The sequence below is a fragment of the Mugil cephalus genome, chromosome 23, assembly GCF_022458985.1.
Source record: "Mugil cephalus isolate CIBA_MC_2020 chromosome 23, CIBA_Mcephalus_1.1, whole genome shotgun sequence".
Classification (NCBI taxonomy): Eukaryota; Metazoa; Chordata; class Actinopteri; order Mugiliformes; family Mugilidae; genus Mugil; species Mugil cephalus.
This window is the reverse complement of record NC_061792.1, coordinates 13,065,437-13,082,946: the sequence shown is the minus strand read 5'-3', so window position 1 is coordinate 13,082,946 and position 17,510 is coordinate 13,065,437. Positions and strand designations below refer to the sequence as shown.

Genomic DNA, 17,510 nt, shown 5'->3' with positions numbered 1-17,510 from the left:
TAGTATGTGATAAGAAATGTATGAAAAAAAGTCGTAGTATAGTATGAATTAAAAAAGTCATATTATAGTATGCAGTAGAAAAGATATAATGTACTATGTTATGTATAGTATGTTGAATGAAAAAGTCATGGTGTACTATCATGAAGACAGCTTTTGCTACTTGTTTCAGTTTCTGATCTACTTGGTTAAAGTTGAAGCCAGGGTCGTATGATCCAGCATTCAACATGTACAGTATCAGAAGGTGGACAACTTCTAAGTTTCCAAGATATAAAGACAAAGAACAGCCTCGAAAACAAAGACTTCTATAGACACTTGCAGCTGAGGGATTATTCCCCAAAAGAGATGAGGTCAAATGAAACTATAAATAAGGTGATTGGTGTTATCAGCGATTCACACAAACATCTCTGCTTTCTATCGAGCTTTGGGTGACAGCAGGAAGGAATCAACACTTTATAAAAAAGCAAAAAGGGAAGCAGAGCTAAAAATCCAAATACAAGAGGAGGAGTGGCACCACATGTGTGAGACACAACGTACAACAACAAATTCATTCATATGGAGGAAGTTCTGCTGGAAAAAACCTAACTCACTATTTTATAACAGCAAAGATAAAAATCTAGGCAACTGGCTTCACAGCAGGACTGCTGGAGATTATGTGGGAGCGTGGAGGCAGACCATGAACGCATCTTCTGGAAGTGTATAAAAATGAGGATATACGCGCAAAATGTGAAATTCCAAACACAAGTGATGATTCTTGGGATTATTGAGAAGGTTGTAGTGAAAGAAGATCTGTACTTGACTAAAGTGTTACTAGCAGAGAGTAAGACACAAGAAACTGGCTCAATGTGAACGCTCCAAAACAGGAGCAGTGGTTATGGAAAGATCAACTCAAAGAGGACGTATGCTAAATGCTAATGCTAAATGGAACAGTGGACTGAATAGTAGCATCTCCAGACAGTCTGTTAGTGTTATTATTGGTACTTTAACTTGTATCTTCTTTGATGTATTGTTTTTGCCGACATACATGTGAAAACTCAATAAAAATTTAAGTTATAAAAAAAATGTCTGTGATAAAAAAAAAGTCATAGTATAGTATGTCCAATAAAAAAGTCATCGTATAGTAACTTAAAGGTAAAATGTTTCACATTCTTAAAACTTTGTTGCAAAGACAAAACATCCCATTTTTAGTCTTTCATCAAGTAGCAGTGTCTGTCTTGGTGTCTCTTGTGTTGTGGTGTCCTGTGTTGTTGGTTGATTTACTGGTGGTGGGGGACAAAGGAATATAACTTTCTTCACTAATTTTAGACTTTTCTGAAACGATTTCACTGGTAAATGTCTGAGTTGAAGGATTTCAGGTGAACTCAGAGAAATAAACATTCACATTCCCAGTCTCATTCATTCACAGATTCAAATTACCTAAATGTTTGTTCCATGTGCTCCATCCACACCTGCCCAGGTAGGAGGCCAGACTGGCAAACAGGAAGTGGACGATTCCAACTAGATTTATAGGAGGGGGAGGTGGACTGTACCATGTTGAGTGTTGTATAAGGGGTGTTTGGTAGATGTACACCATGCAGTCACACAGTTTCAACATCTGTAGTTAAAAGTTAGATACTGAACGGAGACAAACAAGTGAAGACAGACGTGAGAATATCAACGATGAGAAACATCAGAAAGGACTGTTGATGCTGGCAGGTTTATGATATTCCTTTGTGTCTTTCTTTTGTTAATAGTAATATTATGTGTGTTATTTTTCTACTCTGTTACATGTTGTTTTTCTCATCTTACCTCTTTTTTTCTATAGATACAGCACTTTTAAATTGCACTGAATATGAAGAATTGTTACAATGACCATGAAGTGATTCAGATTTATTTCCTGAAAACATGAACACAACAAGCTTCCTGATGATCTGATTGGCTGATTGTTGTCTCCTCTCACAGCTTCACTGAGGAAAACAGCTGCAGGTTTACAGCAAACACTGGATCTTTGTGTTGAGACAAACTGTGTTTACTGCACTATAACTAAAAGAAGTATGAACTGACTCCAACCCTCCACAGTCTACAGTCTGGACTCTTCACAAGATCAAGAAGCTGCTTCACTCCTGAATCTGTCAGTTTGTAATTTTTACTCAGGTCCAGATGTTTCAGATGGGAGGGGGTTGGACTTCAGAGATGAGACTAGATAATAACAACTGATCTCTGACAACCTGCAGAAACTCAGTCATTTATAAGTTAAAAAGACAAAGTTCATGACTGACTAAACATTCAATTCAGAATTATAAACATGGCTTCTTTTACAATATACAGAGCATGACAGATATAAATGCATTATATTTGTTTTTCTAAAACAAAAAATACACCAACTTCATGGCACAGTAATGCAATACTAAAAATTATATTTAATAATAATTTATTTCCATAGTCTTTCTGCACTGGAGTTCATAGTTCTGGAATATTTTTGTATTTTAAAATCTTTTTTTAAAATATTTAAATTTAATAAGTGAAAATAATAACAGTCCTTCTTGCAGGAGTTTCATTTATAAGGGGTACTTTATTTTCATACACGACAGAACATTGGTGTTTCGCCTTTTACCTTTGAAATGTAACCGGAAGTACTATCCGTATGTAATTTTTATTAACTTAACACTTCACGTGTAATGACAGTTTCTGTCCACTAGAGGGCAGCAACACTCGTTGTCTGCATGTGAGTCCATAGACATGATAGAGTGAGAGCCACAGGCTAGGCTAGGTTAGCTGGTGCTAATTATAGCGGATTTCTGTGTCTGCTCTATTTAACTACTTTATTTCTCATAAATGACCCCTCGGACCAACGCTGTTCCACAACGTTTAACTGCGAATCGCATTCCTCTCATAGTTTCGCATTTTTTAATTTATATATTTCTTGTTTTATGATAAGTCTTACAGTAAACTGAAGCTGTAGCATTTGTGCTAGTTACATGTTCCCGATCGGTACATTTAATCCGCTACCATCAAGTTACACGATATCGACAGTAACGCACGACTAAAATAATCAGTGAAATAAAAGAGATATTTGATGATGTGTTTGAATTATTTTGATCTGTGTGTTGAAAACTGGCCCCTTATTTTAAAGAAAACACTGCCAGTATCAATGGGGACGATGGTTAGCTCTACTACTAGCTTGGCTGTAGTTACACTTTACGGCCACAAGAGGGCCTGACTTTAACATACGGCTCTGTGTTTGGGCATTAACTGGTTATAGATGTGTTTTTCGTGGACTATATCTAACTAGATCTGTAACGAATAATTAATTAGAGCTGAGGTCTGATCCCAAAATGTTTTGGTATAATTTTTAAAACATTCTTTTCATTTCTAAACAGTTATTGACCCCAATACTTCGGGTGTAACGACTTCAGAGACGTAGGTGTAGTTACAAACTGTGGCCACCGGAGGGCAGTGAACAAACAACCTCATCAATCAACCACAACTATCATATATAATTTTATTTATTTATCCTTCTTAATTTAATATTATTCAGCCTTTTCACCTGAAATTATCTTCAGGGACATTTATATATTATTAAAATATTCCAACTGAAAGAAATTGATAATCACTTCAAGGAGAATTTATTTATATTTTCCTAATTATAGGCTGTGGCTAAGAGAAACTTTGACATGGAAATACATGCTCATTAAAAATTCCAACAAGGCGAAATAAATATCTTTTATGGTTTTCATTGTCATAGTCATAATTGTTGTAATTATGAACATAGAAATATTGTAATACTCCAGAAGTATCAGAATTATAGACATGACTTCTTTTACAATACACGGAGGCCAAACATGAGATATAAGTGTATTTTTGTTTTTCTAAAAGGTAAAATAAAATTTTATACATTTGTACATTTTGTCAAATATATTTGTTTAGATTTTAATTCAATTATTTTAACGTTCTCAATCCCTACAATCAGGACACTCAAAGCATTTTGTGCACAGTGTCTAATAAACACAATCTGCAATAAATGCACATTTATAAACGCACACAAAAAGATACAAATTACACACACAACTGTTATATCTGTACATCAAGTGAACACCAATTTCATGTCACAGTAATGTAATTATAAAAAAATATTTTAATGATACACACACACAAGCTGCTGGCCTAAATCAACAGCCCCAACTTTTAAAAAGTGAATATCTGCTACTTTTCTTTCTCATCAACTGAATTTCCTCCAGTTTGAAACTGTTGGTGGAACAAAAGAAGTGATCTGGACATGTTGCCTTCAGCTGCAGGAAATCAGAAAAGTAGTTTCTCTCCAGTTTCTGCTCATTTTAAAGAGAAACTAATTGATGAATAAGAACAGTCCTTTATATTCACCTCATTTAAACTGATGCTCAACCTGTAGACCCAACACCTCACAGCTGCAACCAATGGAAATGATTGATTTCTTTCTGAAGCTGAACGTTCAGGTTATTAAATTTACAGCTAAATAAAGCAGTAAACTAACAAATCTTTCCATTTAAGATGCTGTGTCCATTCAAACGACTCCATTTGCTTTAACTTAATCATTGTCCTCCTGCCAACAGAGAAGGCCTAGTTTGGAAAACAACCACTTTGAGACATTTCCAGTCACAGGGACACCTTGATAAAGTTGTTCTCATCAGAGAGGAGGAACAATCTGTCCTCAAAGAGGTTGAAGCGCGCACATTCAATCTGGAAATGTCTTTTTCATTTTTCCTGGCTGAAAAATGGCTGGAAAAGTGTTGGTGTTCTGCAGCAGAACTTGAAACTATCTGGTCCGGACTGATGTTTGGATCAGTGCGACAGAAAGGGTGACAACCGGAGATTTGTGTGGAAACGGACAGAGCAGAGGTTTTTCCTCGGAGTACGGGGAGCTAAAAACAGACTGAAAAAGTACACATTCCTCTTTTGAGGATGAGCTTCATTGTTTAACACAAAAACAAGCATTTGACGTATTAAGGTTCAACTCCCTCAACATCTTATTGGCTCAGAGGGAAGCGCACGCTTTTGTTGAACAATATTTAAAGTGAATCCTGAAACGTGATTCATCAGAAGTTATGGGTGATTACAGGTTGTCTAGATAAAGTTTGTCATCATCTGCTTGCACCTGTGTACTCTCCAACCACTCCAACTCAGACCAGCTGATGAAGTAAAAGTTTAAATTGGATGAAAAATATACAGAAATATGTATACACGCTCTTAGAAATGACACTGTGAACGGACCAGGATGAGTGTGGAACCGGATATTATTGACAGAGTATAAAGCAAGGACGCAGAAAAACGTGACACAGCAATAAATGTTTGCAGACAATGTTCCTGATTAAGTTGCGTAATAGCAGCAGCAGTGTTTCTCAAAGGAGCCGCGAACATGTGTCCTCTCACTTTGAGCTACTTTGCATTAATAAACCAAAACTCACCGGCTCGGCTGCGTGCTGTCACAAAATATCCGCTTACTGACCAAAAACACAACTATTGTGAGGAGAGTGTCGCCCTGTTTCGCTCAGTGTCTCTTTTCTCTTTGGATGAAGCCGCAGTAACAACAGCCGCTGGCCACGCCCCCTGCGTAACGCGTAGAGTGCGTCATTAAATTTTTTTAATTTATCTCTAAATCACTAAAAACGCAATAAATCCCCCATTTTTTTCAAATAACATTTAAATGCACCAAATGTTCAATCTATTTTAATTAATATAGTTATTCTTCATCTCTACTAATCTTATAGAATATGACTGCTGTTATATTCAAAATAAAACTATGTAGTGAAAAAATTTGATCAACATACCTGTAAAGTGTTTATTTACTTATTTTCCTTGCATTAAACCACATACAAAATGCACAAAAATATTTAACTTATCCTTCAATGTCCTTCTCCATCAACTTTCTGCACATTATACGTCCACTGTGCTACATGTACTCTGACATCTATAATTACTGTTTAAATCCAGATCATTTCGTAAGGAACATGTTTTTATATCATTACGCACAAAAAATGAATAAACAGATAAATCCAGGATGAAATAATCTGACAGGAAAGTACAGTTACAGTAATATCATAGGAACATTTCCCACTTTTACTTTACATTTTCTATTGTATTTTCAGTGTTTCAAATACACAAAGAATCCAATCACAGACAACACTTTTACGTACTCTTGTCTTATTCTATTTACCTCTAAATGTGTAAAAAAAAAAAAAAAAAACACAATAAATACTTGATATTTTATGTGGTATTTTCAATGTTTCCTGACACAAAGTAAAAGAAATACACAAAGAAAAACGCTTCCCATGTAGAAGAACTGTTTTAGCTGAAGTGCTATATGTTAAAACACACGTATACTGTTATTTAATAACAATAATAATAATATATATTCAGCCATGACTCCATGAAGGTCTTTAGTGGAGATTTGGCTCCATCTAGAGGTGAAAATTCAATAGGTGCTGGACTTTATTTGTTGGTTCTGTTAGAATAGATTGATTGCAGCTCTGTTGATGATGTTAAATGAGAAACATGTGGATGAAGCTCTCCTCTTGACTCCACCTCCCAGTAACATGGTCCAGTCAGAGTCTCTCTACACACAAGCTGCTGCTGATTCAACCTCTGGATCATCAGGACTCAGCTCATCCTCTCTCAGCTCACATACCGTCCTGTTTACCTTTACTTCCACCTACAGAGAGAAGAAGAAAGAAGAGAGGAGATGATTTAGTGTTTCCAGAGACTCTTTTCATCAGGTGTCAGTCAGTGATGCAGCACATCCAGTATAAAGAGCAGCAGGGACTTCAGTCCTGTTCAGAGCAGCTGTGGAGCTCAGCCAGCTTCCTTTCAGCTTCATGTTAACGTGTTGGAGCTGGAAGCTCACAGACCTGCACAGACTTTTAGCATCAAGTCTGTTTCCTCTGCACATTTCTCTCAAGTCCACAGAGGAAATAAACTGCTGAGAGTCATCAACGCTTCATTACTGCACAAACACTTTAGTGATGGATTTACAGCTGTTCCATTTCAATAAAGAGTCTGAGTGTGTTGATGAACATCTCATGTGTTTCTGAAGCATCAGCTGACTAAGAAACATTGAAGATATCTGATGAAACTAATGACAGATATACAGATGTGATGACTGGACCTCAGCAGAGGTTCTGCTCTGTAGAAAGACCACATGGTTACTAAATGTGATGATGGTTCTGTGATTTGCAGGCTTCAGTCAGACTGATCTCAGAGCTGTGACAAAGATGAAACTGATCAGTTGTTTAGTTTTGAGGTGAGAGAACAAAGAGTCTGAGATCAGACCTGATGAATGAGGACCACTGTCTCTATTCATCTAGTAAGGCTGTCAGCTGGAATCCACATTTATTTCCTGAAAACATCAACACAACAAGCTTCAGGATGATCTGATTGTCTGACTGTTGTCTCTGTCTTTCTGTCCAGTCTGTCTCCATTCTCCTCTGACAGCATCTCTGAAGAAAACAGCAGCAGGTTTCCAGGAAACACTTTAGATTCTGTGTCTAGTACAAAACTACTGAAAGAAGAATGAACTGACTCCAACCCTCCACTCACCTCAGAGTCTCCAGTCTACAGTCTGGACTCTTCACAAGATCAAGAAGCTGCTTCACATCTGAATCCTTCAGGTTGTTGAAACCCAGCTCCAGATGTTTCAGATGGGAGGGGTTGGACTTCAGAGCTGAGACCAGAGAATCACAGCTGATCTCTGACAACCTGCAGGTATTCAATCTGAATAAAGATTAAAAGATGTTAATAAAATCACTGATAATCAATCAGATGTGTTCAGGTTTTAATGTTCAGATCAACATTACTACGTCCTAATCAATGAGCTGTTCTCTAAAATGAGTAGAGTGACTTTGTCCTTGTGTTATTGTGGATCATCATCATGTCAGCCTTCTACACACATCATCCAAACATCAACACAACATTCAGACAACTATTCATGTCAACACACATCAAGAACATGCTGCATGGATCTGGATGTGTGTTTGTGTTTTTTCTGGATACAGATGTGACTGTTTAACACAAATTAATAACATTCATTTACTTTAAGAATAAACAGACATTTGCAACGAAATAAGAAAAAAAAAACACGTCGTTGAGATGATGGATGAAATTAGGAAGAAATAAAAAAGAAGTAAAGGGAAATGAAGCTAGAACTGAACACTAAGACTTTAAATTCTATATGAACATAAATTAAGTTCAGTTTGTAATAAAACAAATCAGATCCACAACAGTAACAGACATCCATTGAACTGACCTCAGAGTCTCCAGTCTACAGTCTGGACTCTCCAGAAAACAACACAGATGTTTCACTCCTGAATCCTGCAGGTTGTTGTAAGCCAGGTCCAGATGTTTCAGATGGGAGGGGTTGGACTTCAGAGCTGAGACCAGAGAATCACAGCTGATCTCTGACAAACTGCAATCAACCAATCTGAATAAAGAATAAAAGATGTTGATAAAATCATTGATAATCAATCAGATGTGTTCAGGTTTTAATGTTCAGATCAACATTACTATGTCCTAATCAATGAGCTGTTCTCTAAAATGAGTAGAGTGACTTTGTCCTTGTGTTATTGTGGATCATCATCATGTCAGCCTTCTACACACATCATCCAAACATCAACACAACATTCAGACAACTATTCATGTCAACACACATCAAGAACATGCTGCATGGATCTGGATGTGTGTGTTTGTGTGTTGTCTGGATGTAGTTCTGACTGTTTATCAATTACAAACATTATTTCTTATGTCTAAATGTTTTTGTTTTTTTTTACCTTTTTTTACTTACACATTTTTCGTGCAAAAAATGACAAACACGTCTTTGAGATTTCAGACTAAATTTACGAAAATAAAAGAGAAAATTTGAACTGAAAGGAAATGAAACTAGATCTGAAAACTAAGACTTTAAATTCTGTATGAACATAAATTAAGTTCAGTTTGTAATTAAACAAATCAGATCCACAATAGTAACAGACATCCAGTGAACTGACTCCAGAGTCTCCAGTCTACAGTCTGGACTCTCCAGAAAACCACACAGATGTTTCACTCCTGAATCCTGCAGGTTGTTTTCACTCAGGTCCAGATGTTTCAGATGGGAGGGGTTGGACTTCAGAGCTGAGACCAGAGAATCACAGCTGATCTCTGACAAACTGCAGTGAATCAATCTGAATAAAGAATAAAAGATGTTAATAAAATCATTGATAATCAATCAGATGTGTTCAGGTTTTAATGTTCAGATCAACATTACTACGTCCTAATCAATGAGCTGTTCTCTAAAATGAGTAGAGTGACTTTGTCCTTGAGTTATTGTGGATCATCATCATGTCAGCCTTCTACACTTTAACTAACACTCATCTTTGTGATGACAGACTAAATTTAGGACAAGAAAAGACAAAATATGAACAGGAAGGAATGTATATCCTCATGGGAGAAAATTCTGTATGAACATAAATTAAGTTCAGTTTGTGATTAAACAAATCAGATCCACAATAGTAACAGACATCCAGTGAACTGACCTCAGAGTCTCCAGTCTACAGTCTGGACTCTCCAGAAAACCACACAGATGTTTCACTCCTGGATCCTCCAGGTTGAAGTTTTTACTCAGCTCCAGATGTTTCAGATGGGAGGGGTTGGACTTCAGAGCTGAGACCAGAGAATCACAGCTGATCTCTGACAAACTGCACCACCTCAATCTGAATAAAGAATAAAAGATGTTTATAAAATCATTGATAATCAATCAGATGTGTTCAGGTTTTAATGTTCAGATCAACATTACTACGTCCTAATCAATGAGCTGTTCTCTAAAATGAGTAGAGTGACTTTGTCCTTGTGTTATTGTGGATCATCATCATGTCAGCCTTCTACACACATCATCCAAACATCAACACAACATTCAGACAACTATTCATGTCAACACACATCAAGAACATGCTGCATGGATCTGGATGTGTGTGTTTGTGTGTTGTCTGGATGTAGTTCTGAGAGTCAATTACAAACATTATTTCTAACAACAAACAGTTTTTTTTTTTTTTTTTTACTTTTTTTTACTTACACATTTTTTCTTGCAAAAAAAAAACACGTCTTTGAGATTTCAGACTAGATTTAGGAAAAGAAAAGAGAAAATTTGAAAACTTGAAAACTGAAAGGAAATGAAGCTAGAACTGAAAACTAAGACTTTAAATTCTATATGAACATAAATTAAGTTCAGTTTGTAATTAAACAAATCAGATCCACAATAGTAACAGACATCCAGTGAACTGACCTCAGAGTCTCCAGTCTACAGTTTGGACTCTTCAGTCCATCACACAGCTGCTTCACTGCTGAATCCTCCAGGTTTTTGTTGTAACTCAGGTCCAACTCTGTCAGATGGGAGGGGTTGGACTTCAGAGCTGAGACCACAACTTCATAGTGACTCTTTGAGAGTCCACAGTAAGAAAATCTGTCATGACACATAAATATAAAACATGTTGATATGAATAGAGACACTTTATTATTTACTTCATGCATTTGATAATGAACAGTTGGACTCATCCTGTTTGACATTTTGTTTTTCACATCAGTGATTCAGCTTCTTATCTGACATGACACAATAATTCTCATCTGTTTCTCTTAAACCTGCAGACTCTTAAACTTTGTTTTGTTTTAATCTTTAAATGAATGGAGATAAATGGAGTTACATTTAGGCTTCTTCCACACAGTCTGTCAGTGTGATCTGATCTAAAGTCTGACTCCACAAAGTCATCATGATTAAAATGATAAAAATGTGGAAAACATTCTTTTAAGACACATTTAGAACAGATTAAAATGGGCAATTACTGTCTGATTACATATGTTATTGTACGGACAACTCGAATATATTGTATATATAATTTAAGGAAGATAACAGAAGAAAAAATGTCAAAAATAAGAATTATTAGAAATAAACCTGTAACAAAATAAATATGTAATGTTTGCAATAACCAAGTTTAATAGGGTGATAATTTTATAGTACAATAACTAAACTAATCTAAACTGATTTATAATGTTAATCACATCTGGACTCACTGAGCCTTTCTGCAGTTCCTCACAGCTGGAATCAGTCTCCATCGTCCCTCCCATGATGTGTTGAACTTGTTCAGGTCCAACTCATCCAGAACCTCCTCTGACATCTGCAGCATGTAGGCCAGAGCTGAGCAGTGGATCTCAGAGAGTTCCTTCTCTGATCTATTCTCTGACTTCAGGAACTGTTGGATCTCCTGATGAACTGAGAGGTGGTTCATCTCCATCAGACAGTGGAAGATGTTGATGTTTCTGTCAGGAGAAATGTTGGACATGTTCATCTCCTTCAGGTTGTTGATGGCTCTCTGGATGATTACTGGACTGATCTGTGTCTGACCCAGCAGACCTCTTAACAGTCCCTGGTTGGACTGCAGACAGACGCCATAAAGGAAGCGAACCATCAGGTCCAGGTGACCATTTTTTCTCTGCAGGGATTTCTCCATGACTCTGTTCAGGAAGACATCAAGAGTTGAGTCATTGTAGTTTTGTCTCAGGAAGTCCTCCAGCACCTCTGTCTTCCTGTTGGTGTAACAGTGGATCATGTAGACTGCAGCCAGAAACTCCTGAACACTCAGATGGACGAAGCAGAACACCTTGTCCTGGTACAGGCCTCTCTCCTCTTTAAAGATCTGTGTCAACACTCCTGAGTACACTGAGGCTGCTCTGATATCGATGCCACACTCTGTCAGGTCTGATTCATAGAAGATCAGGTTTCCTTTCAGCAGCTGATCAAAAGACAGTTTTCCCAGAGACTCAATCATGTTCCTGGTATCTGGACTCCAGAGTGGATCTGTCTCAGATCCTCCATCATACTTGACCTTCTTCACTTTGGTCTGAACCACCAGGAAGTGGATGTACATCTCAGTCAGGGTCTTGGGCAGCTCTCCTCTCTCTCTGGTTTTCAACACATCCTCCAGAACTGTAGCAGAGATCCAGCAGAAGACTGGGATGTGACACATGATGTGGAGGCTTCGTGATGTCTTGATGTGGGAGATGATGCTGCTGGCCTGCTCCTCATCTCTGAACCTCTTCCTGAAGTACTCCTCCTTCTGGGGATCATTGAACCCTCTGACCTCTGTCACCATGTCAACACACTCAGGAGGGATCTGATTGGCTGCTGCAGGTCGTGTGGTTATCCAGAGGCGAGCAGAGGGAAGCAGTTTCCCCCTGATGAGGTTTGTCAGCAGCACATCCACTGAGGTGGACTCTGTAACATCAGTCAGGATCTCAGTCTTGTGGAAGTCCAGAGGAAGTCGACACTCATCCAGACCGTCAAAGATGAACACAACCTGGAACTCTTCAAAGCTGCGGATTCCTGCTTCTTTGGTTTCAATGAAGAAGTGATGAACAAGTTCCACCAAGCTGAACTTTCTCTCTTTCAACACATTCAGCTCTCTGAAAGTCAATGGAAATGTGAAGTGGATGTCCTGGTTGGCTTTGTCTTCAGCCCAGTCCAGAGTGAACTTCTGTGTTAAGACTGTTTTCCCAATGCCAGCCACTCCCTTTGTCATCACTCTTCTGATTGGTCCATGTCTTCCAGGTGAGGCTTTAAAGATGTCTCCTGGTCTGATGATTGTTTCTGGTCTGTGTAGTTTCCTGGATGCTGTTTCAATCTGTCTGACCTCATGTTCATCATTGACCTCTGCAGTCTCTCCCTCTGTGATGTAGAGCTCTGTGTAGATCTCATTCAGAAGAGTTGAGTTTCCTGCTTTAGCAATCCCCTCAAACACACACTGGAACTTCTCCTTCAGACTAGATTTAAGTTCACGTTGACAAACTGTGGCAAAATGTTCTGAATGGACAAACAGCAAATAAGATCAGTAAATAGATTTCCAACATTTCCTGAAAGAATGAGTGAATATACTGTATCTTGTTCCATCTCTTGAGACATTAGTAAATGTTTAATTCATTCATCAGGATCAATGTTCATAGAAATCCTCTTACTGATCAGCAGACCATCAGCCAGCTCCTCCTGCTTCATTCTCCTCAGGAAGTTCGGAGAACTATGTGAATGACAACCAGACTGAAATCATGGAGACAAACATCAGATCCATGTTGGACAGACTGACAGTCCACTGGTCTACAAAGAGCAGCATGGAGATGATGGAAAGTAGTTGTTGTCCATGTACAGACCTTAAATATTGAGTCCAGCTGTGTTTGATGCTGATGAACAGACTGATCACTGAGAACATTTAAACTCTCCTGCTTCACTCTGTGAATGAATCATCAACAATTAGTTCACATCATTGTCTCCACCATCTGTAATAAATGTATGTTTTCCCTAGAAACATAAACCACAGTGAATTAATGATAGTGTGTTGTGTAGTGAATGTTCTGATCAGAATAATCTCTACTGTGACATTAATAAAGAGGTGAAACCACTGATCAATTCTAATCCTTTTGATTACAATGCTTATTTTTTATTTTACTTCAAGTTAATCTCATTTAATTTATCTTTATTTGTGTGTTTTTTCATGAGTGTTTACTTTCATGTGCAACAAAGCTATTGTGACAAAGTAATTTCCCTCGTGGATCATTAAAGTCTGTTCAAGTCTAACAAAGTCCAAATGTCTCAATCATCTGATTTTTCCCCCAACTGTTTCCAAACAACTGCTACAGTATCACTGCACCAAAGGGACAAAAACGCGGCATCCTGAACTGTAGAGCAGTTGCGCTGACATCTGTCAATGACGTTTTAAATTAATGTATCTGTTACTTCTTAGAAGCAGATAATTTCTTTTTAAAGATAAAGAATCGATTTCTCATCATCGAGCTGGGTTCACGTTCTGGTTCTTGTGAGTCTGGTTTCTGTTTTATCCTGGTAGATGGAGAGAAATCCTCAGTTTATCAGGTTTAAACAATCAAAAGATGAAACTTGTCCAACAGAAATATAAGCACACATATAAACTTATAAAGCCTCTGAAGCTTCACACAATGAACATAGTATTTCACATATAAACTCCAGAAGACAGTTATTATTTCTTCACCTCTTCACAGTTGGGGCTTCTTGTCTTTTAAAGGTAATGAAGGCACCCATTGATAGATCACTCTTCATAGACACACAGCTGGGTTCAGGTTCTAAGTCGTCAGATTCTTCTCTCTGATGACTCCTAGGAGACAAACATGAAAAACATTACCTCACAGTTACTGAAGCTGCTATAAAAACTAGAAAGAGCAGATCACTGTGGACCAACAGGACCACTGAGACCAGCTGAAAACCTGACTGAACACAAGGGGGCGCTCACTGATTTCTGTACTTCTTGTAACATTATCTTACCTTTTCTTTGATAAATGTTGTTGTTTAAAATGCTGTTTTCCACTCAGAGTGGATTTAGAGGGAGGGACTCCCTCCTCTCTGTCCTCACACTGATCCATTCTGCTGGATTCACATCAGCTCACACACACTTTCTACCTTCACCTGCAGAGGAAACACAAATCATTCACCTGAACATCAAATCCTTGACATCATTTCTGCTGTAAAAACATCAGCTGCTCCTCCAGTGACTGGTTCTTATTTTCTGATTCATATCAGTGTCACTGGATGAAGTCAGACAGTGGCTCTACTATCAGCTGTTGTTCTACTATCAGTCCACTAGATGGAGACATGAAGCTGTAGAAATGAAAAGCTGTTAAACCGACACAGACTCTACAGCCACATCAAGAACTTTTTTTCGACTTTAATGGTGTTGAAATAAAAACAAAATACAGTTTGTATTCTGAAGAAAGATGATTATCATGTCATTGTTTGATTCCAGAGAATCATTAATCTAACAATAATGTAGATTGATCTTCAAACACAAGAACAACGCAATGTTATTAATGAAATAAGAAGTGAATAAGCATTAAAGTTACTGAAGACAAAGTTAAAGTGTGAAACAAACTGAACTTACAGTTTATTTAACCAGTCCACAGAGTTCAGAAGAAGACTCCACTCCAACCTGGACCCTAGAGACTCTGACACAGGTGAGCTACTCACTGGAACGAGTCCGGCTTCACTGTGATAGAGTCAGAACAGGTTAGACAGGTTCAACAGCAGCAGCAGTCTAGTTCATTCAACAACATTCAACAATTATCGTTCATCTTTTATTCTGGATGCATGTTAGAAAACAATCAGTTTCATGAACAAGTGTGAGTGACACTAAATCTAAAATATGTTTCATGTTTGTGTGTTCAGCTTTGACTGAGTTAGGAATGATAATTGTTCACTTCACTTCATAGTTTCTCTTTCTGTTTCCACTCACACATAGAAACAGGAGCATCTGAACTGTGAATGGAAGGAACAGAGGTCAACAGCCTTAAACCACCTTATGATTTAAGATCAACTCTGATCACTTCAGACACTTTTAAAACCTCCAATTAGGCAAAGTTATTACTTTTACTCACTGAACACATCTGTCAAAAAGTCGACTTTATTCTCCAGAAAAAATCAACATAATGATGTGACTGTGTCAGATTTCTGAATCTTTGTCTATGTGTCTCCAGTAAGAGTTCAAACACACTGAGCTTCTCATAATTAACACTATCAGCATCAATAAGTGTATTTAAATTATTAAAACACAGAAACTATAACCATAAATGAACTTCCAGTCTGCTCAGAGCAGACTGGAAGTTCATTGCTCTGTCATTATGAGATCTTTATAGAAATAAATGAAGAGGATGAACCACTGAGATGATTGACATGTGTTCAGTGTGGTGAGTCATCAAATGCTCCAATGGAGAACCTGTCCTCATGTTCATTACTGGGAGGACAGATTATTAGGAACAGTCCAGTGTCCTGTATAGTGAGCCACTGCCACTAAACCGAAAGTTTCAGCAGCAGAAATATTAAATATCCCATTTTCCCTGAATGCTCCTTAAATGATAGATTCAGTGCAGCAGTAAGATGTTGACTACGTTCATCAGTTCATCTTCTGTTGCTATAATGTTTTGTTTCATATTTTAATATTTAATAGAATATTTTGGTCATATTAAAATACTGTGCAAACATCTTTCTGTGTCATGTTGTAGAAATAACTTCAAAACATCAATCAATGTTCAAATAATCTGTGATGAAGAAATTTAATGAATCCAGACAATAAATGTGTATAGATTATTAAAACTGCCTCTAGTGGTCACTGTCAGTAACTACAACTGTCCACATCCAATAACACTGATGTTCACATCCAAGGGAGATTCTCGGGTCAGAGCTTTAGAGGTTCTTTAATGTCAAACGACTGAGTCACACAGTTATTATTTGGTTTAAAAAAACAAAGAAAAAAAAAAAACAAAGAAAAAAAAACTTTCTACTATTGTGCTGATTATTATTATTATTATTATTATTATTATTATTATTATTATTATTAGTAGTAGTAGTAGTAGTAGTAGTAGTAGTAGTATAATTGTCATCTTTATCAAATATAACCTTTCTGAAGTATTTCTGTTGGAACGAAAGTGAAAAACAAACAAAAAAAAAACTACAAAAAAAAAACTAACGACTTGGCCTCTAGAAAGAGTTTACACAGAGAAAAAGATCTGTGACACAACGGTGGTGAAAGTGAAAGTAACCTTAGACTTAAATCTGAGGTTGGATCCAGATTAATGAAGATTTAATAATTGAATTTAATCTGATCATCATACTGTTTCATTCCAGTGAATCATTAATCTAATAATAATGTAGACTGATCTTCAAACAGAGTGACACAAACTTAATAATGAAATAAGAAGTGAACATCTTCTACAAACATTACAGAGCAGAAATAAACATTAAAGTTACTGAAGACAAAGTTATAGCTGTAAACAAATCAAACTTACAGTTTATTTAACCAGAGAGATGAAGAAGACTCCACTCCAACCTGAACACTGAACAGGTGAGCTATACTTCAGGAATGAGGCAGGTTTTACCTGTGACAGAGGTAGAACAGGTTAGACAGGAGAAGGTTTTTATCCGTCAACATGTCTGTTGTTGATTCTTGTCATAACCTTCTACATCACTGTGTTCAGGTTTCAGTTTAAATATATCAGTTTAATAATAATTACACAAATTACAACACTAATACTGATAACTATAATAATATGTCACAGGAAATACTTCCCTTTTGATCCTTTAACTACATTTGTCAATGCAGGACTGGAGTATTTTACTACAGTGTGGTGCTTTTACTATAGTAAAAGATGTGAATAAATCCTCAGTGTAACCTCAGTGCATCGTCCCCCTGCAGCCCAGGCCTATAGCAGCATAACTAAGGGATGGTTAAGTCCAGCTCTAACTATAAGCTTTTTCAAAAAGGAAAGTCTTAAGTCTGACCTTAAAAGAAGAGACTGTGTCTGCCTCCTGAACCCAAACTGGGAGCTGGTTCCACAGGAGAGGAGCCTGATAGCTGAAGGTTCTACCTCCCATTCTACTTTTAGAACCTCTAGGAACCACAAGTAGACCTGCAATTAGAGATCGTAGTGATCTGCTGGGACAGTTTGGTTATATGAGGTCTTTCATATATGAT

The 17,510-nt window shown here is 37.3% G+C and overlaps 1 protein-coding gene and 1 long non-coding RNA gene across 2 annotated transcripts in view; both read right to left on the bottom strand.

The window, feature by feature from the left end:
- Window positions 1-17,510, bottom strand: part of LOC125001227 (NACHT, LRR and PYD domains-containing protein 14-like) — a 57,292-nt gene that overhangs the window by 18,095 nt on the left and 21,687 nt on the right. Inside the window, exons 5-7 of the mRNA XM_047577148.1 lie at window positions 9,513-9,689; window positions 8,988-9,161; window positions 8,252-8,425 (exon numbers count right to left, since the gene is read on the bottom strand). Coding sequence (XP_047433104.1) covers window positions 8,252-8,425; window positions 8,988-9,161; window positions 9,513-9,689 — 525 coding nt within the window. The remainder of the gene's footprint in view (window positions 1-8,251; window positions 8,426-8,987; window positions 9,162-9,512; window positions 9,690-17,510) is intronic.
- On the bottom strand, window positions 14,388-16,884 carry LOC125001054. Its single transcript, XR_007111460.1, has 3 exons — window positions 16,825-16,884; window positions 14,925-15,029; window positions 14,388-14,452 (listed from the first exon to the last, which is right to left on the bottom strand). It is a non-coding gene; the product is annotated as an uncharacterized LOC125001054 (long non-coding RNA).